Below are 21,301 nucleotides of genomic sequence, written 5' to 3'. Positions count from 1 at the left end.
CCATCCAAACAAATTACAGGCCTACAACCTTACAAAAAGCCCTTTTTGCAAGCTGCAAGACATGTATACAGCCTTTCAAACCTAGGCCTTTCTCCTTCCAATGAAGACTTGATTATAATTGTGCTTCCCACATTTCTATTTCTCAACTCATTGTAGTAGTCCTACAATGCTTCATACTGATTGATGAACGATCCCTCAACAATATCAACTGCCAATGCCCTTGCTCTATACACCATTGTCTCAGAAGGATGGTAGCCATAGTCTGTAAACACTTGCTCAGCAAATGAAGAAGCTGTCCAATTTGGATTAAGTCTTAATTGGGTAGAATACCTTTGAGCCAACCACTTTGCATTGGCATGTTTATTTTTACTGTCTCTGCTACATATGTCTCAAATTACATGTCTTCACTTGGAGATATATGATACCAGCTGTAGTGCTTGCGTGCAAAACAAAGGGAAACCCTTCTTGACAGACAACTCTTATTGTTGTTGGATCATTCTTCTTAAAAGTTAATTCCCTTTCATGATTTACATAATAAATCCGCACAACTTTCCTGAACATCGTAGCATTAGCAAACCTTAACCCCCTTTTAAAGACTGGGTTGGCCATATCAGTATCGGGTATGAAGTCCTCATACTTTGGCATCCTATGCTTCTTTCTTCTCAAATTAGCAATTGATTCATCTTCACTTGAAGAGCTATATGCGCTTGTAAGTGCAGGTGAAGTAGTCCCACTTCCTGAGTGATCATCTTCCTCTACATTTGGATCACTATCCACTATGCTATGATCCACATATCCATCAAACCACCTGTCATCATTTTTCCTCCTCTGTTTCAGATTGTTCATAATCACTATCTATAAAATTTGGATCATTAGTTTCATCATCCTCGCTTTCCTCATCCTCACTTACCACTTCCTCATCCTCATTATACACTTCCTCATCCCCATTATACACTTGCTCATCCTTATCCCCATCATAAACTTGCTCATCCTCATGCACATTTTGCACTTGCTCGTCCTTATTCCCAATATATATCACAATCACTATCTGTAGGCTTTTACCCAATCTCGAGTAAAAGTATACCCAAATTCTTTTCCCAGATTCAACTTAACCAATATTCAAACACAAAAAGCGTATCGTTTCTATCCCATTCAAAGATTCACGCTCCAATTTCGAATATTTTAAAACTATAGATGAGATTCCCAAATTCGTAGGCTTTAATATTTTGCACCAGATCCCCAATTTTTTGAACCCTAACTCGACTGCACAGCCCCAGATACTCAATTTTGAGTATTAAGCCTCAATCTGATGCGGTCCAACAAAATGCCACGTCGCCTGCCACATCTTAACCTACACCTGCCCACGTGGATGAAATCACTAAACTACTCATGCCACCTAAGCAAACTTAACGCCTCTCGTTATGAAATTGACGGATGAGGGTAATGTGGGACACGGAAGGTGAACAAAATGGGAAAAGTGACCCAATTTGAATTGCAGTGGGTAAAGTGGGATTTTCGAGAAAGTACAAAGGCCATATTTATAATTAAGCCATTAAACAATGACACTTGTGTTTTACTTCAAAATGAAAGAAAAGAACCTAAGATCTTGATCGGTTTGTGAGGAAGTAGTTCTTTTTTCTTTTTTTAATAGTTTTGGTAATGAAATTTGGGGAAACTAATACCCGTCCCACTAAGTGACTGACAAGTGCATTGTCCAAACCTCATACAAAAGCCATAAAAGCCACATTCATAACTGGGTGACAGGTGCAAATACAAAAAACATAAAAACAAAGGGCAACAACATTTGTTTAATACAGTTTCATTGCTGGGAAGCAAGAACTAGACATATAATCATGCTCCAGCACGTCTAAAACTCATTATCTTATCCATAACGGTCAAGTGGAAATACAAACATACGAAAGCCCAGCAGTAGCGTGTCAAATAAGAGTTAAAGTTACATGGGAAGCGGGAACTGCACCGAGTACACTGATACAACGGAATGCGTATACAACTCACAGGTTCAAGTATAGGCATCTGCATCATCATGTAAATCAAATTATTAACATTTTCCTTGGTCTTAGGGATGGGGGGTATCAACAAGATTTTCTAGATGAAAAAGAGCGTACCAGTAGGTGAGTCAGCACTCCTTGCGAAGAATTTGGAGGGGGCCATTGCATTAGACATTGACAGTTGAGTTGCAGTTAAGGTATTGGTGGATCTATGATCACTTAGATGGGAACCAAGATCCCTTGACTTAGGCCACTCATCGAAGAAAGGCTGAAGCGAATTCTGTTCGTGTTTTAGAGATCCTGGAAAGCCAAACTGTCCACCGACATACTGATGTTGCTGCTGTTTAGTGATGGCAGCATCAACAGTCAATGGTTCAGTATGTTGCAATGTCTGTAGCTGGGAGCTGTTGTTTAGCAAAAGAGAACAATTTTTTGATTCCGATTTCAAGGAAACTCGAGGCACCATAAGATGCCATGGACTGTCTACAGTACTGTCCATCCCAAGACACCTCACACTCCCAGAAGGTTCTGACATGAAATTGTGCTCTTCTGCTCCATTGCGGCCCCTGCATTGCCATCAGATCAAAACACCCATTTGGTTCTTAGAATCAATTCCCAAAGGAACAATAGTAAAATTCATAGCATATGCCTAAGAGACGTATTTCTAACCGTATATCAAAAACTCTCTTTATGTACCCTTTGAAAAAAATAAAAAACTGTTTCTCTTTCTTTACTATTGTGAATATAAAATTGTCATTCTAAATTTCCACCCAATTCCTTTGGTACAACAGCCTACAGTGCCTGGACATCATAACAAAGTAACCAGTGCTAGCAATTCATTGTTCATAACTTTGTTTTCCCAATAACTAGATCTCAGAAAAACAAGAAATTTTAACATAGGAGACCAGAAAATAGAAAAACAAACGATGATTACAAATTATAACCAAGATGGTGTTTCAAAGCCTAAAGGGATGAAATGGAAGCAATTTAAGAAATTTTTCAAGATAAGGTACAAAGAATTACCCATCAGCATCTGCATTACAATGATGGTTACAGTCATTATAAAAAAGTCACCATCATCAAATGCTCCGCAGTCCATGGGCCCAGTGGGCAGTTTCCCAGCCAAATCCAGGGCCACTAGTGGCCTGAACTAGCCCATTTGGCCTGTTTCTACTATGCTGGACAGAAGTCAAAACAATCCTCTTAGTGAAATTATGCCTAAAAGTCATATCCCACGAAAAAGGTGATGATAGCAGGGATGCAGATGAGACAGCAGTATTAGGACTGCTCCACTCTACAAACTTAGACATCTAGGCAAAAGAAGAAACTTGTACAAGATGAATTTCCAAGGACGACGAAACAAACCTCACTCCACAATCCTGGAGTCCCACCCACTAGAGTGCACTCCAAACCTTGAATACATGCTACACAGTAACTTTCCAATCGACATCCCCGCCCCACTCCAAAAAAAAAATATATATATATTCTTAGGCACGCCCATTCTTGCACTTATCTAAACTCCATCAAGTCCAAAAAGCTCAAAGAGCACAGGTTACACATTGGTATTGCAACTCACATCCGTAGCAAGGACCACAGAAACCTTTCCTCGACATTGATACCAACCACAACACTTTTGGACAAGTTTAACCTATGTTCGCTCCCCATCAATCTCAATCAAACCAAAGTCTCTGCCCCGACAGACATACCCAATACATCAACCACTAGGGTAAAAAGAAATGGATGGGGTTAACCACCAACCCCCTAAATCTTTAAACCTGCTCCTAGGTCTGCCAATAATGCTTACTTAAAAGTTGATTGAGCTCAGGCACCAACTAATGCATTTTTCCATGTACTCCCGAAATATTTCCTAAGCACAATATGTTAGAATCATGATCAATATAATCATAGGCTTTCTCAAAATCAATTTTAAAGTGGGCTTATACCAATACTCAAACAAAATCTGTCTACCTTGAGCAAACTGATGCGGGAGCATCCACAAGGCTCTCAAAGACTAAGGGGGCATGCTAGCCAACTTGGTTCTTAGCTTGGGTTCTAGCTAGTTTAAGGTTTTAGTTGTGTTGTTTGATAGTTATTTGGTTCTTTTTGTTGTCTTGTTTGAATTTTATGTGTTATTTGGCTTGGTGAAATGATAGTTATACTCTTTAGTCTTTTTAAGTAGTCATATGATTTTAAGTACTTTGGAGGGCTAGGCTTTAATATTTATTTAAGTAATCATGGGCTAGGATGCTATGGCTACTGTAACCCTAGTGTAAATACTATGTTAAATGTCTTTGTAAAATAGATATAAAGTTTCTTCAGCCTTTTTCCCTAAAACTCATCTATAGACGTTCCAACTTTAATCATATTGCCTTTTATCTCTTTTTTCTGTTGTTTGTTCCTGGAGATCCCTTTTCTATTGTGGTATTGCACTGTTACTCCAATGGACAGTAGCTTAACACTTCTGGCCTGCATCACAAATGACCCTTACAAAATTGAAATCGTATCACCCAGAGCCTCTCTATATCTGAAGAATAAAATCTTAGATAGAATCTAGTCGAGGCTGGTGAACAAAATTAAAGGTCTTAATCCCTAACTTTCTGTGAGTTGAGTGTCTTAGGAATCAGACAAATGTAAGTCACATTTGCACATACATTGACCATCTCAAAACCTCCTGAAACACCTTCAGCAATCTTGAAAACTTGCATCGAAAATAAAATCCAGCCTAAGATATTTATCCCTATCATATCACACAATTACATATTTCTTGGTTACTCTTGTACTCAGAAAGGGTACTACTTTGAGAAAAATTCTTATGTGAAGAGATTACTCTCTCTTAACTTATTCAACTATGGAACATATTAAATTGGCGGAGGCTCTGCTTCAAGAGTGTGTTCAACCCACTCATGTTCTGGCAATTCTTTCATCACGACAGGTCTATGTTCCTAAACACAGACAGTGTTTTCATCTTCCATTCAGTCCAATCACAGATCCAGCTGCAACCTTGCATCTTCCACCACTCTCCTCGACAGCTGAGAATCGTGTTCCTTCGCCAATCCATGGCGTTCCTATTGCAGTCTGGAAAGGTAGAAGGTCTTGTACTGATCTTCTTATATCTCTAATTTTTCATCTTATGATCATGTCTCCTTTTAAGGCTTTCATAATATCATTGTCTTGCGTTAGAAAAAGCTCAAAATTCGAAAAATCTACTCTCACTTCACAGCTGCAAACAAATCCGACATGATAGAAGAATGACAATAATCCCTAAAATCATCCAGACCGCTGCACAGAACCTCACTCTATCCCAGACTTCATCTACCCCTGCACCCTTATAATCCTCAAACATTCTTCTATTATGCTCCATCCAAATGTTTCAGAAAACTGTCAAGAACAAGCACCCCCATAATGTCTTAGCTTTCTTCTGATTATTCCATCCAAATGTTTCATTTTGAAATTTATACAATTCAAAATTCGTCACCCAAACACACCTTAGATGTCTCTTGGATGATTATCATGAGCCAGCCCCTCCTTTCAAATCCCTGCCTATTGCTACACGTGTATTGGCATCCAGAATCTACTAACTACTCTAACTCATCAAGTCAAATTTCCCTCCATATACTGGTATGTTTAAAAGCTTTGTTGCATTTGTTTAGCAAGCCTTCAATCAGCTGAGGTTGTCAGAAACATTATGTCTCGAAAATATCTTCTTAAGATGTAAACCTACAGCAGTAAATTGCTAAGTATAATCCAAGTCCAATACAAAAAAAGAAAACCAACAACTGTGTTTGGCACAACCTAAAGAATTTTTTTTTTTAACATCTTAGGCATTGATCACTGATATTCAGGAAGTAGCCAGCCATCGACAAGGAAGATGAGTATTCAGTTCAAGATAATAAAAATTTAGAACTCTAAAACAAATATTATGCACAAGAAAGACTTTTTCTTGTGTTGTGAAGTTTAAGTTCATTCCTATCGCAAACTCATAAGTCATGGCAATTCAATCAATACACAAATAATGTACTGATATACCTGTTTCCACTGTTACCTATCCCATAGGGTATAGGCTCCATCTTCAACTGAGATACATTACTTCCAAAGCAAAGACCACCACTATTTACCATTGAATGCAAGGGCATGTTTTGGAAGCTCCCACTGTGGCTAGAGCTCCCAATCACACTGTCTGACGTCACAGTTGATGAAGACTGAGAGGTAGTTTGTGATTCCACAAGCTTTCTTGAACGATAGCGACCACGATTCATGTGCCGCTCACAATACTTGGAGTCTGGATGTGCATCTTTGGAGCACCTCCACTTCTTGCCATCTGTCCTCCGGCAACGCCCTGGCTCCGGGTCTATTTTCTTACCGCAATAGGATGTATAACCCACTGCAACAGATCGATAAAAGTTACCTACCTATAACGAAAATCTCAAAGATACAACATGCATATCATAACAACAAATCTAATATACCACGAGCATAAGCATGTTAACAAACTGGATAGACCCATTTGCTGTATTCTGAGACTAGAAAGAAAAGCTACACAGCTCAATCTCATCAGATTGCATCCTAGTAAGTAATAACCAACCCACAACCTGGATAAGTTGAAGCATACAAAGAAGGCTCATTTGAATTTCATTCTTTTCTAATTTGATGTAAAAGACAGTTTCTACACAACCCGCATACTGAAATTTTCAAATTATGTGAAACTTCAAAATAAGAGCATGCCCATGAAATAGAAACAATCAATTTATTCAAAAATAAAAACTACCAAGAATGAATCGTTGAGGAGATATATAAGTAAAGGAGCATACAGGTGGGATGGTGGCGCAAGAAATTGGAAGAGATGAGGTTGAAACTGGTGCGAATGGGACCAAGGAGGTCAGGAGGAACAGGCAGCCCAGCTTTGAGATATTTGAATATCAAAGCTTGATGTTCCATCTCCGCCCACTGCGCAACTGTGAAAGGCGGCGCGAGGCCTCCGTTGCCCACCGACGACCCGCTCATTTCAGACTAAATGCTAAGAAAAACAACCAAATCTCAATTAGTCAACAAGCACCTCAGCTCACCATACATGTCTGTATATATTATGAGAGAGAGAGAGAGAGAGAGAGAGAGAGAGGAGGTTACCTTGGAGAGAAGGTGGTTGAGAAGAGGGATTTGGCCATATTCGTTGGGAAATGAGTAAATGAGAAAGGAAAGAGGGTCGTAGAGAGCATCTCTCTATCTATCTGTACTTGGAGACTTTAAGTTCAGTCCAAGAATTGTTCCATTTCCATTTTCTTTTTTTCTTTTTCTTTTTTTCAACATTTCCATTTTCTTTTTCGATTGCCTTTAGCTAGGCGGTGGTAATAATTTGGGCAAATTACCTTTTCTTTTTATTTTTTTATTTTGGTCAAAGGGCAAATTATCTTTTGCATGTTCAAAAGACTTCATATATGAACTTCATATATAGACTTTGGTCATGTTTGATAGGGATGATTAGATTGGACTAGCTTGGATTAGTGAAACAGATATTTAGTCATATATTTATTCTTACCACTAATAATATAGATAAATCGTACAATATTTAATTTTTATAAACAAAACCAAAAAATAATAGTTGGCCCTATTGAATTTAATTTTGATTATTAAATTACTTTGATGCCCTATTGAGTGTTTTGGGTTTTTTTATGAGGTTTTAAGATTGAGTTTGTTTTAAGAAATTAATAGCAGTTTTGTAATTTAAAAGAAGTTAAAAGCCTTTTTGTTATATTGTAAATGGGCATTAAGTATGTTTCTAAAGTCCATTTCATAAAATGTATTTTTATAATTTAGGCTCATATATTGGGTATAATAGTGAATCTTCATGCAAGATTAGGCCAATGATCAAGTCTTCTAATATGATCATTGCTATTGTTGAAAGCAGAAAGCCATCTTGTGGAATTCACTCATCATTTTCATGCCATGTTAAAATGGATTTGAAAGATAGAAAGGTCAGACCCAAAAAAAGAAAGATAGAAAGGATAGCTTTTTTATGTTTTTTTTTTTTAAAGTGAGCTTCAATTGAAAGATCCTTCAAATATGAGGGACACTTTTGTAGGGCCCAACACACATTTTTTTTCAATGATATGAACTGTCTAATCTTTAGATATTCCCTCAAAGATCATCTCAAAAAATCACTTATATCCGAAACCATTTGACTACTCAATTAGATTATTGTTATTTTAATCTTTTCTTGAAGCACAATGTTCGTCTATTTTGTTGCTTGCAATTAGATGCCTTAATGATTTTCAATTTGTTTGATTTTTTGTAAGGATGATCTATGAATGAAGAATTGAAAAATAGACAGTTTGGATGGTTGGAAAAAAAAAAAAAAAAATTGATAAGGTACCCTAAAGGCAATGGCAGATCCAGGATTCAAAAGTCAAGTGGGCGAAACTTACCTTAAAAACTCGACGGTACGAGTGAATTTCATTCATAAAAATAAAAAGATACACCTAGTCAGGGAGAATATAATGAACTTTACCCTCAAATATGCATATATATGCATAAAATAAAAGCTTAACCAAAAAAAAAAACTAACTAACTAATTAATGCAATGCAACACAAAACTAAACTATTTAAATCTAAAACTAAATCAAACTATTAAAAAACTTAAGATGCATACATTTATTTTAGGAAAAAGCCAATAGAAGAAGATAATTAAAGAGGAGAGAATAAGAAGAATACTTGTTGGCCTTAGACATGAGAAGATGTTGCCTAGAGAGAATGTCTAGACTCAAGAAGAAGCTGCAAAGGAAAATGATTTAGGACTATCAACTATTGCACAACCGAAAGGGAATTGGCTGCTTACTTATATTGCTTCCCCCTTTTTTTCTTAAGTTTGACTAGGCCATATAACACATGTGGGTTGCTTTTAAGTTTGGGTAGGCATGGGTTTACAACATCACGTGGGCTGGGTAGGAATAGCTTTACTTACATATAGGTTTTTTTTGGGTGAAAAAATTTGGGGTATAGGTTTTTTTTGGTGAAAAAATTTGGGGTAGGCAGGCCTTGCTGTAGGACCGCCACTATCTAAAGGTGTTCCTCAAATGAAATTATTTGAATAATCCCTCAATATTTTGTTGATTTTGGTTATGCAAATACTTGTACGTTTCTTGCACCATATTTTAGAGAGCCCTATCACTTGCGTGATTATAGAGGGAGAGGTGGTCATCCAAGAGGGGAAATGAAATTACTTCACCCAGCCAGTCCCATCAGCCACCCCACCCCGTAGGCGACAACCCCCTCTCCTTCTCGGTGCTGGCAAAGCCTCCTTTTCTCTCTTCATCTGCTTTTTTCTACCTCTGTGCCCCTTATATATCTTGATTTCTCTGCCTATTGATCCCTCTCTCTTTCAAAGAAGCCAGAAGTGCAGCTTTTAATCTTGTGTGGATCCATATAAAACAACATGCAAAACTGATAGTTCTTGTTTGTGGTTTAATCAGTGCTTAAACTTTTGTTGGGTTTTGATCAGATTTCGAGGGGTGTTGATTTTTGATAAGATGAAGAATGAGCTAGGTTATTGTTTGAGCGTTTACTCAGATTTGGATCCAAAATCAAGGGGCAGAAAGAGAGCGATTGAAAAGGGAGAACAGAGAGGAGGCTTTTCCAACAGCGAGGAGAGGGGGTTGCGCTGCCGGAATTGGATCCTCAACAACTATTGACTGCCACGTCATAAAATGCAAAGTAATAAACAGATTTTCTTTAAACAAACATAAAACCTTTTGCTTTCATTTATTTACTCTGAAAATCCAGGCCATTGTTTAGAAAGCAGTAGGATAACGTTAATACTAGACCAGGCAGAAGATGCCATTAGGTCATATTGACACACCAATAAGCAAACCAAATGCCACAGGGGCAAGTACATAGGTTCAGAACTAAGAAAGACGGAGAAATCCACAACTGCTGCAGGTGATGGTACCACACACATGAAAGATTATATATATGACGACCTCTTAAAGAAGTCGCTCTTTAATCAACCCGCAACTTTCCTCGAATAGGTTCTGCCAGGTTGAATCTCTTGAACAGGCCTGAGATACAAGTTTCCAGATTCGCCAATCCACTGGACTCCAGCCTTCATGGGAGGGGGACGCATCTGCTGCCCCACAGTCTGCTTGCGATAACCAATTGTCATGTTTGCCAGCTTCTCAGATGCATCTGAAACTCCACGTGTAATCCTTCCCTTGTTCACAGTCGCTGCCAACCAACATAGTTTTCTCAGTTAATCACAAACGAAACAGAAAAGGAAGACCACGAGCTTAATAAATTTACGTAACCAAAAACCAAAGGACGCCACTTGTCCCTATGATTGATAAATGTCATCAGCAGAGTACATGGAATACAATTGAAATCTCTGAAACATAATCCTGTTGTACCCAAGAAACTTACTAGGACTGCTTTTACCAGGGGGTCGATATTTCTGTTGCTTGGCAGAGCTCTTCAAATATTTATCATTCTTTTTTGCATCCTTAAATGATAAAGTCGAAAAAATTATTAGTTACAGTAATAGCAATCTTGGTACGTGCATGGCATAGCACACAAACACTCAAATAAAACAGATGAAAGAATACGCGTCTACGCTCACCTGATTAACCATATCCAGTTTTCGCTGCACACCTGCAATGATATTTAATCACATAATGAGAATCAATCTAGAAAATTATTGATTCCTTAGTAATAGGAGCACTTATTAAATTACATCTTTTAAATAGATTAAAATAAAAAAAAAACCTTAATTTTATTTCATACTCTCCTTAAGGGGAATTGTTATCCCAAACCATCAGTATTAGCTATTAACAAGGAAAACCTAGGAAAAAACCACCTGGCAGAGAACTCATACAGTATTTTACAAAACATTACACAAACTACAGACATTTAAAAAACAAAAAGTTATTGAAGTCAGAATATAAAGACTAAAACTCAACAGAACAACATTCAAACTGACCTGTGCCCATAGAAGCATGCAGCTTTGGGGAAGGAAAGTTGCTAGAAATCTTTGAATTAGATAAAGTCCCAGATAATTTTCTAGCACATTGCTGCTCCGATGCTCCCCTTGCTCCAGCTGTGTAACAATCCACATAAATTAATATCCTAAACAAAATGAATAATTAAAAACGCAATTCAACAATTATCAGATAAACAAACCAAATGGAGGTGTCCTAGCAACAGTTGATCTGGAGCGAAGGGATGGCGGAACGTAATAGCAACTCTGCCACATGAAAAAGTACACCTTAGAATATGCAAAACATCTACAGATAACCATTCAAGACTGGATGTTTCACTAATTATACTTTGTTCCAAAAAACTACCTGGAAGAAAGGATGCTGGAGGGCCTCTGCAGCTGTTGGCCTCTTGGACGGGTCCCAAGAACAAAGTGACTACAACAGAAGGAAAGGGAAAACGTAAGTGTCATATCAGTAGACTACTAGTTAAGACATAAAAGTTTAATCGCTTCTCTAGTTTGATCTGAGGACATGAAAAATTCCCCAGATCAGGTAACAAGAATTTAAACTATGTGCCACAGTGGGAAGGTTAGAGGTAGTGACGGGAAAGCAGCTACATTTAATACAAAATTGGACTTACTGTCATAAGGCTGATTGCGCTATCACTTGCTGAAGGAATCAACGTAGAAAGATGAACACCCGCGAACTGCAAAAAGAAACACATCCAACTTAATATCCACTAATCATACTGGATAACGCAGATAACATTAAATCCCAAAAGGCATGCCCCTCAAAATCATTTATATCGAAGATCTTTCATAAATACGATACAGAAATGACAGCATTGTCTGCTAGATCTAAGAATGTACAAAGAATTCCCCAAGAGACTGCTGTAAAAGTCTATGCAACTAACAAATACACTAAAAATGCCAGAAAGAAAGTAGGATAAAACTGACCTGAGGAAATTGGTAGTTGATTTCCCTTGCAAGATGAAGCCCATCAGCCCATGAATCCTTGGTTGGGCTACCAATCACACTGCATATTTTGTATATCTCATCTGCTTCGCTGAAAACACAGTCAGAGGGGAAGCAAGGGTAAGAACAACATTAAAAGTAAACCAACTTATATATCAGTTGCTAAATTATCAGCAGATAAACTACTAAATATCTTCTAACAAATTACACAATCAATTAATATCAAAATGCTATCCAACAATCATAGCAATATTTCCCATTCAGCAACAAATCACTTGATGTTTAAAGAGTAATGAATACATACCTAACACCTGGAAATAGAGGGCGGAGAGTAAACAACTCAGCCATGATAGCACCCATTGCCCACATATCTGACATTTAAATAAACGAAAAAAATTAAGTCATTCAGAAACCAACCATCAATAACGCATTAACTTTCCAACAAAAAAAATCAAAACTTCAAACTTCCACAAACACTCACCGACTTTTGAGCTATACAGGTATGACTGAAGCAGGACTTCAGGCGCTCGATACCTAACATGCCCACATTCTAGAGGTTAGTAACTCACATCAATAAGTTTGCACTCAGGCAGAGCTAACTAATTAAGAAAATAAACACTCACCACCGTGTTGACACGTATTCCGTGTATGGAGGTTGCGAATCGATTTCCCGAGCAAGACCAAAATCAGCAATTTTGATGACATCCTTGGTAACCAACAAGTTCTCTACAAAGGAGTGAAGGTATAGGTAGCATTATGTTAGAGTTCAGTAGCAAAAGAAGACACGGACCCAACAGATGACAACATGAACGACTTAAAAGACACAGAACATAATAAACAAAAGTAACACATGATTTTGCCAATTATCATTGAGAATCCAAAAGAGAAATACAAACACAACTTGAACAAGTATAGCAACACCATGCACGAAGCAACCATAGAAGGCCCCCAAAAAGAAAGAAACAAAACAAAGCATTCCACTGGTGGACAGAAATTTCTACAATACGTGAATGACAAATTGTTGAAGAAAGATGTCAAAACAGAGAAACTTAAAAGAGGCAAGAAAATATAAAGCATGTACATTGATCAGCGCCCCTTCCAATGTTTCACCAATTCAAAACTTCAGTTTGGTGGTCAAAAACCTTTTTTTTTTCTTTTTAATCTAGCAAGTAGATTCTAAAGCTAACATAACATTCGTAGTTTTGAATTTGAAAATTATTTTCAAATAAAATGTATCCCTCCAAAACCGTTGGAAAACATGGCCACATCAAATCTCATTAGCAATGGTTTTATACTGGAATTATAAATAAGTATCAAATAATAAAAGAAGAAAAGTAGCTAATTAAGAATTGGTGTCCAAAAACAACGGCAGCAGGCATTACAACTATTATAAGTATAACAAAGGGAAAATTGTACACTAATAAATCAAGGATTCCACATGATCATTTCAAAGCAGTTTTCTTTCATTTCAAAGCAGCCTTAGCAAACATCAATCTGCTTTGAAATGAAAGAAAACTGCAACTAAAAAAGAAACAAACACAAACCCACAATAAGCAACTAAGATTGATTCTTCAACAAAATATGGAAGAGGTACACATGTTTCCATCTCCAAAAAAAAAAAAAAAGATATACAAGAATTTTCATTAACATAGATGCCTTAAGCCCTTCAAATTCTCTTTGAACCTTTTAATTACTCAACTAAAGTCGTGCATTAAAATTGCATCAAATACCTGGCTTAAGGTCGCGATGGAAATATCCACGCTGATGCATGTAAGCAAGGCCTTGAAAAACTTGAAAACACCAATTTCTGATGTCAGCTTCAGGGAAAAGCTTTTCCTTATCTTTTATAAGTTGGTACAAGTTGTACTCCTGCAATGTCCATATGAGATTATAGAGAATAAACAATAACGCTCGCCAACAAAAGTCGTACAAAATATTTGCAAGTTTGTGTTAATATAACTTACCATGTATTCAAACACAAAGTACAAGATGTCACTTTCTCTGATGACTTCCTTGAGCTTCACAATATTCAGATGATTCATTCTACGCAATGACTGCATGAAGTAGAAGTCCATGATATGATTTGAAAATGCACGGTAAAACAAGATATCTAAAGAGGATATAGTAAGTTGAACTACCTTAACCTCTCGTAGACTTACACACTCCTCCCATGAATAATATCTTTTCTTCATTTTTTTAATTGCAACCTGTAAAATTGTTTCATTGATTATAATCAGAAAAAAATTTAAAAATATATATCATAAACTGAATTCTTAGGAAAATGAAAAACACACTTACAACTTCACCAGTCTGCTTATTAATAGCACGCCAAACACTCCCAAATGTGCCATCTCCAACTTCCTTTATTAACTTGTACCTAGAGTAACCACAAATTTACATATTGTATCAACATAAACAAATAAACATTAAAGGAAGTCGCACAGTAAACAACCTTACCTCTCCATTCTTCCTGTGGAACACAAAGCAGCTCTTTCTTTATTCAGTGAAAGCATAAAGACTCGTAAAAGATAAATGGGAATTTATCTTCAGAAGATGATCCTTAAAATACACTGTAGGATATAAACAACTGCCTTGCTCGTCCAGCAAGATCAAACCATTAATTTTATGAGGCAACACGCACAAGCACAAAACCAGAATTCTTATGATGGATGGGCTGCACAGCCTTATTCATTACTAACTCCACAGCTTGCGGACTAGAGCATGACATAGATGGCAAAAAACGGCAAGCACCACAGGACATATCGACACCAATTGGAAAACCAACCAGAATGATTTATCCCACAGAAGAAAGACTCCAAGATCAAGATAGTGTCACCCAAGGCTCAATAAACGAAAACTGCTATCTCATCTAAACTAAGTAGAAATCAGTGTGGAATCTTTAGCTAACCAATATCTTGCCACTTTTCATAGAAACCATCAGGAGCAACGATGAAATAATAACTATGAAATAAACAGTCTGCACTGGTTTGGGTTGACGTAACTGATTATCTAATATTAACTATGTAGAGATCTTCAGTCACAGATTGCTAGACTTTAGCCCTGTCATAAGAAACAAGAGAATAAAGTTTAGGAATATGAAGCAGGCATTGGATAATAAATAGATGCATAACATTTTATGTGAGTTATGTATACTGTACCCCTGAAGAAGTTTTCACGGAAATTTCAACTCGATGTTGTATCAGCAATGCGCTATGCACTAAAGATCCAACACCTGACTCAGATGTAACTAGCATCACGTCTCCCGTATTGATCATTTAAGAGAAACTGACCACTAAGTGCAATTAACAAAGGAAACCAGAAGAAAATCTCCAAGGACAAGAAATCTCCAGTCAAGCACTTCCTGGAAAGAAAAGACCCGGTACTGGTGGCAATTTGACCAGAAGCGCATCTGCTCCATGTCTTCAGAAATATGTCAAAGCTCTTTAGATCCAAGCCCGGCACAACCTGAAATTTAGATTACAACAAGTAACCGCACATCAGATGAATCACGCAGACATTATAAAAGGAATCCATTACTGAATATAATGGCCACTCAAACTGAATCTCACATATTATGGGCACATAATGATGCAAATTCCAGCATTAAAAACCAGAAGCAGGGGTATTATAAATATGACTGCAGAATTTTTCGAGTGTACAAAACAAATATTGTTGCACAATACTTTGAGCCTTAGAAAATTACAGTTCAGACTTACATCCATACAAAACCAGCACTTAGTTGCACTACACTCACATGCAAACGAAACCAAGTATTAACTACGCTATAACCTCTCTTAAATATCAATAGGCAAAAATTATACAACATTACCAATTTATATAATAAGGACTTAAAGAGATTACAATCAATCGCTGATATAAAAACAATTAAATAAACAAAAAGCCTCCAATAACCAAAATCGAGTTAAGAGTAATAAAAGTAATGCAAATCAATGACCAAATTAAACCCAGAAATTACATTATCCCAGAGAAACAATTCCAGATCAGAAATTTTTTACCAAACCTTAATAACCCAAACGAAGAAAATCTAATAAGACAGAGCCCCAAATTGTCAAATCCTGACGCCTTTCCCACAGTTTTTCAGCACCAAACAAAATTTCAACCGAAATCGAAGAAACACATCAAGACGAATACATGAAGAAGAACTAACCCTAATTCTAAAAAAATCCCAACTGACCAAATTGAATAAAATCGATATACAAAACAAAGAGAATAAAATAAATTCAGCCAAAACAAATCGAATAAAATCGAATTGCAAAAAAACACGAAACTTGAAAAAATAATGAAAAGGCGTGAGGAATCAGATCCGAAGAAAAGGAAACGAACCTGAAAGCCAAGCGGCATAACCACCGTCGCCAAGGACGGGAAGAGGTGGAATCCAGAGTTTCTGTTATGTAAAACCGACTTTGCCTAAAACCCACCGAATTCTGATCTGTGCGATGAGAGAAAACCAAGCCTTCGTGCCAACCAAGGAATTTACCTAATTTCTGCTTACGTACCCGATATTTATAGCTCCACTCCCCGGCATAAATAGGGAAAAGGGTATTCTTGTAATTTTACACAAGGCCCCAGATCTTTTTGGGTCGTGGCTGGCTGCCCTTTTATTTTATTTTCTTTTTATCTACAGTTTTTTTCCTTTTCTTTGGGTCTGCCGGATCAAATGAAAAATAAAAAATGTGACTTGCTATTTAGCTGGGAATTTCATTTCGTTACTTTAAGTTTTTTACTTTTCCTTTGCCCATTTAATGTAGGAAATAAAGGGTCTGATTGCTATATTTAAAAAAAGAAATTTAGAAATAAAGATGCAATTAAATATACAAATTTAATATAGATATATATATATATATATATATATATATATATATAAAACATGAACAACACCAATGCTGAATAAACATATAAATTAGATTAGAATCACTTAAAATATTGGTCGAGGCGAATGCTTGGCATTCTGTCTTTAAGACAATTTACGTCCCACTTCAGTAATCATGGGTTGAACGACACTTGTCTCCCAAGATGCAACGACCTCATGCTTATAATTGTAACACTACAAATTATAAGAACCTAACTAACCACGATTATATTGAACATTCTCTCATACTAAGAACTCCATACTATAACGCAAGTGACTAATAAATGCTTTGAATGAATTGAATTATATCTCCAAGTGAGATGTAGATGCAAGAGGTTCTCTATAAATGTGCAAGTGACTATTTGAAAAGATGTGTATATTTATGAAGAGTCAAAAGTTGCAACTCTTCAAAGACAAAAGTTGTATCGTCTCACTTTGAACATATATAATATGTTATTTGATCAACTATATAAAACCCCCCGAACTATAAGGGTCATTACAAATTCATACCTCACCTTTGAAGACCCTTCAATCGGGTATACAAACTTGCAAAAATCCTATAAATGACACCCTCCATTACACAAGTTGTTAACAAATCTGTTAAATTATGATTCCTTTGAGGTGGAGTCCATGTAGACTTTAAAATTAATAAAAAGCTTCATTACGTATTAAATTACCAGAAAACGTTATTTAAAAAAGGACAAACTACAGTAAATCCCCCAACTTATAGGGTTATTTATGAGTTCATACCCGATCTTAGGGACATTTACCAGTATATACTCAATGTCACGGAAAACCTACAAATTGCCCCATTTGTTAGTCAAACCGTTAGTGAATCTGTTAAATGCTGACATGGCGAATGTGAATTCCATTTTTTAATGACGTCGACTTACAGGTGGACAAAAAAATTAATAAAAAATTATATACTTTTCAAAAATAATTTAAATCATTAAAATTATTTTTAAATTGAATAATTTAAATACAAAACAAACAAACAAACCCAGAAGAACCCACCACCCTCCCCTTCGCAACCTCCCTCAAGGCCCCCATGCAGCCCAAAACAAACAGAAAAAACTCATCTTCTCCAATATCCCCCTCCCTTCTCAACCGTCATCCTCTCTCTCCTCCTACCACCTTCTCCGACCCAACCCAACCCACAACATGAATCCTGACTAAACCTCTCAGCCATCACCAACTACATCCCCAAACCCAGCACCTGTGCCCCCATGCCAACCTGATAAATTGCTATAGGGTGTGCTGATTCATTATCATGGAATTCAAATGGGCTGTGATTCTGACATTTTTGTTGTCGATGCCCTTATATCAATGTATTCCAAGTGTGGTGATATACTTTCTTTTAGATTTTTATTTGATGGCATGTCAAATAGAACTTGTGTTTCATGGACTGCTATGATCAGTGGGTATGCTGATAAAGGAGATTTGAATGAGGCGCTGAGATTGTTTCATGCTTTGGAAGCAGGTGGTGAGAAACCTAATTTGGTTACTGTGCTTTCTCTAGTTTCACGTTGCAGCCAAACAGAAGCACTTGAGCTAGGAAAATGGATTTATAACTAAACATACCCAACAAGGAAAATCATAATAATAATAATAAAAATTGATCTGGTTATTTTAATTCAAGCAATCATTCTAGTTTTGGTTCCAGAAAGAAAGAAAGAAGGGGGTTTGAAGAGTGAGAGAGAGAGAGGGAGAGAAAGGAACTGACCCCTATAGCATCTGGATCTTCCCATCGCTTTTGAATCCCTCAGAATTTCAGTGAGAAAGTGGAAAAAAAGGTTCGAAGGCGAAACCGAAACATTGGTAAGTTTCATCTCCTTCAAATTCCTTGAACTCTTCTCCGAAAAGGGTAATTTTCCCACCATCCAAATAGAACCCTGATAAGAAGCACCGTCCGAAACCCAGATCAAAATCTCGATCAATTTCTTCTCCATTTGGTTCTTGTAACTCTTCGATAAATTACTCTCACACAAAGAGTAAAGAAAATGGGGTAAGTTAAGAAGGAAGATAAGGTTTGCAGAGAGGTTGAGAAAATTGTGAAGTCTGTTGGAGACGAAGAACATGGGTTTTCTTTATTTCTTTTTTTTTTTTTGGTTGTGGGTTTTTAGATTTTTTTTATAAATGTTTTCTCTTTTATTTTATTAATTTTATTTCTTATGTGGAGTCCATCTCAGTTAAAAAACGGGTCCCAAAAATGCCACATCAGCATTTAACAGATTAACTAACGCTTTGGCTAACGGAGGGGTCAATTTGTAGGTTTTCCGTGACATTAAGTATGTACTGGTAAATGTCCATAAAATTGGGTATGAACTCATAAATGGCCCTATAGGTTGGGGGATTTACTGTAGTTTGTCCTAAAAAGAAAGCAATAAAGTAGACCAAAAAAACTACCAACCCACTTAGCCCCTAGCGACCTCCTTGCGAGCACGCATAATTGATCCAATAGCTCAGAACCATGAGTAGATGCATTAAAACTTTCTTTTGTAATATATCATCTCTAGATACTTAGAAAACACTAGACACGAACACGACCCGTTACAATTCGCGAATGACACTACACGACCCGTTTCACCCGTTAAGAATTAAAAAACTGAAACTGAAAATAAAAATAGAAAAGGAAAATTTGCATAAATACCACTTGAACTTTAGGCACGTGCACAGTTATCACCTAAACTTTTAATTTTTATTATTAACCACCTGAACTTTATAAAGTGTTGCACTTTACCACCTACGCCTAACTCCGTTAAAATTTTCGTTAAGTCAAGTCAGTACCATAAACTTCTATGCCCTAAATCTATTCATAAGATCAAATCCATACCACATTGATGAACAACTCGGCAGCTCTATCAAGGTACAGATATGTTGGTTGTACAATAGTGTTTGCGTGTGGTTAGCAGTCTTACGCACTAATCTATTGAAGTCTCTGGGGATATAACAAAATTTTCAAAAACGAAACTCTTGCATAACCATGTTAACATTGAATTCGGTGGAGAGAGAGAGATATATATGGTGTAAGGAGGGGAGTTATATATGCAGAGGGTGGGGAGGGGGTTGCTGGGCAATGAGGGAGAACAGTGTTAGAAGGGATTGTGGAAGGTCCTCGGATAATTAGTTTAGGTTTTTTTATTTTTTATTTAGTTATAGTGAATTGACAAAATTGCATTTCAAAAAATATTACATACAACTTGACTTAACGAAAATTTTAATGGAGTTAGACATAGGTGGTTAATTGTAACACTTACAAAATTAAGGTGGTTAATAGTTAAAATTAAAAGTCTAGATGGTAACTGTTAGAAGTATGCCCTGAAAGCTAATCATTAGATGAAATCTTTCATGGAAACTTCATTTGAACCAATTATTTAGGTTTACACAAAAGGGCAAATATGTCAACAGAGGTGACGGTCCATGCATGACTATTAACCTATTTGACAAGTCCATGAATTTATGAGATAAGGAAAGTGATCTAAAGAGGTTAGATGCAAATGGACATTTTCTTATAACTCGAACAAAAAATGTTCCCGGTCATAGGATCGTTCAATTGGGCATTGACGAACTGCAAAGACCGGTACACACTCTATCTGCTCAAATAGGAGGATGACTAGTCTCGTGTCATTCATGTGTGAAGACGGAGATAAGGACGCTTGCTAGAAGAATCACTATGGATTATAGTTAAATTGAAAGTATGAATTATATTCATCTGTGGATTAGAAAACCATTCTTATTACACTACCGAGATCACTCTCGTTTAAAATGAATTGCTTCAAAGGTATATGGAGAATTCAAGAGTGCAATAAGATGAATACATCATCGTTCTAGAACTTTGTCTCACATAGAATGAGATTTATTACTTTAAGATTTTCTTTGAATAAAATCAAAGGGAATGGCATCATATCAAAACAATAGTTTGAAATTACGTAGAGACATATTTGGAAAACAAACATACATAATGATGTGATGTATCTTATAAATGATTAACATATATATGCCTATATATATCCTATTCGAGGATGCACACTTGCTTAAGGGATAAACATTTTACCATGTCCAAGCGTCTTCCAATTAAGAACTCCAAAATCCATAAGAGATGCAATTCAATTGAAAGTATGGACCTTTTGCATTAAAAATGTAGGATTGATTGAACACACGCCTATGGTGAAATCATGAGACTTAAGAGTAAGTCTAAGTTGTTGAGTTAAATGGATAACTTGACTGTGTTACAGTCTGGCCCCAAGATCTTTCATAACACTGGTTTCAATTCGTAGATTAGTTGAATTAGGCAAACTGATTTTGAATGATAGTTCATTTGTCTTAAATTATCAATTCCCAGGAGTAGCAAACTCCAAGCTAAAAATTATTGAAGTAATCTAGCAAATCAAAAGGAAATATAGTGAAGTTGTCACATCTTAAATGGGTTTAATATATGCCTAAACATATATGTTAGGGCATCGTGCTACAAGAGTGAGTCTTAAAGCA

At 36.6% G+C, this 21,301-nt stretch overlaps 2 protein-coding genes across 2 annotated transcripts; both read right to left on the bottom strand.

Moving 5' to 3' along the window:
• Nucleotides 1–1,721: 1,721 nt before the first annotated feature.
• Nucleotides 1,722–7,259, bottom strand: LOC117628226 (growth-regulating factor 4-like). The gene is made up of 5 exons (XM_034360624.1): nucleotides 7,134–7,259; nucleotides 6,818–7,023; nucleotides 6,036–6,390; nucleotides 2,127–2,575; nucleotides 1,722–2,034 (listed from the first exon to the last, which is right to left on the bottom strand). Exons 2-5 carry the CDS (start codon nucleotides 7,008–7,010, stop codon nucleotides 2,021–2,023), a joined length of 1,011 nt encoding a protein of 336 aa, XP_034216515.1. The 5' UTR covers nucleotides 7,011–7,023; nucleotides 7,134–7,259; the 3' UTR covers nucleotides 1,722–2,020.
• A 2,445-nt stretch (nucleotides 7,260–9,704) lies between these two features.
• On the bottom strand, nucleotides 9,705–16,445 carry LOC117628223 (cyclin-dependent kinase F-4). The gene is made up of 18 exons (XM_034360620.1): nucleotides 16,288–16,445; nucleotides 15,102–15,408; nucleotides 14,401–15,003; nucleotides 14,242–14,320; nucleotides 14,082–14,150; nucleotides 13,908–13,997; nucleotides 13,674–13,812; nucleotides 12,567–12,669; nucleotides 12,425–12,477; nucleotides 12,248–12,314; nucleotides 11,926–12,034; nucleotides 11,610–11,675; nucleotides 11,336–11,404; nucleotides 11,172–11,235; nucleotides 10,972–11,088; nucleotides 10,612–10,643; nucleotides 10,416–10,494; nucleotides 9,705–10,223 (listed from the first exon to the last, which is right to left on the bottom strand). The coding sequence occupies exons 3-18, from the start codon at nucleotides 14,454–14,456 to the stop codon at nucleotides 10,003–10,005; spliced, it is 1,413 nt and encodes a 470-aa protein (XP_034216511.1). The 5' UTR covers nucleotides 14,457–15,003; nucleotides 15,102–15,408; nucleotides 16,288–16,445; the 3' UTR covers nucleotides 9,705–10,002.
• Nucleotides 16,446–21,301: the final 4,856 nt, after the last annotated feature.

The sequence above is a fragment of the Prunus dulcis genome, chromosome 5 (genome assembly GCF_902201215.1).
Source record: "Prunus dulcis chromosome 5, ALMONDv2, whole genome shotgun sequence".
NCBI lineage: Eukaryota > Viridiplantae > Streptophyta > Magnoliopsida > Rosales > Rosaceae > Prunus > Prunus dulcis.
Note: the sequence above shows the minus strand (reverse complement) of the source record. Positions and strands in the feature narration are given on the sequence as shown.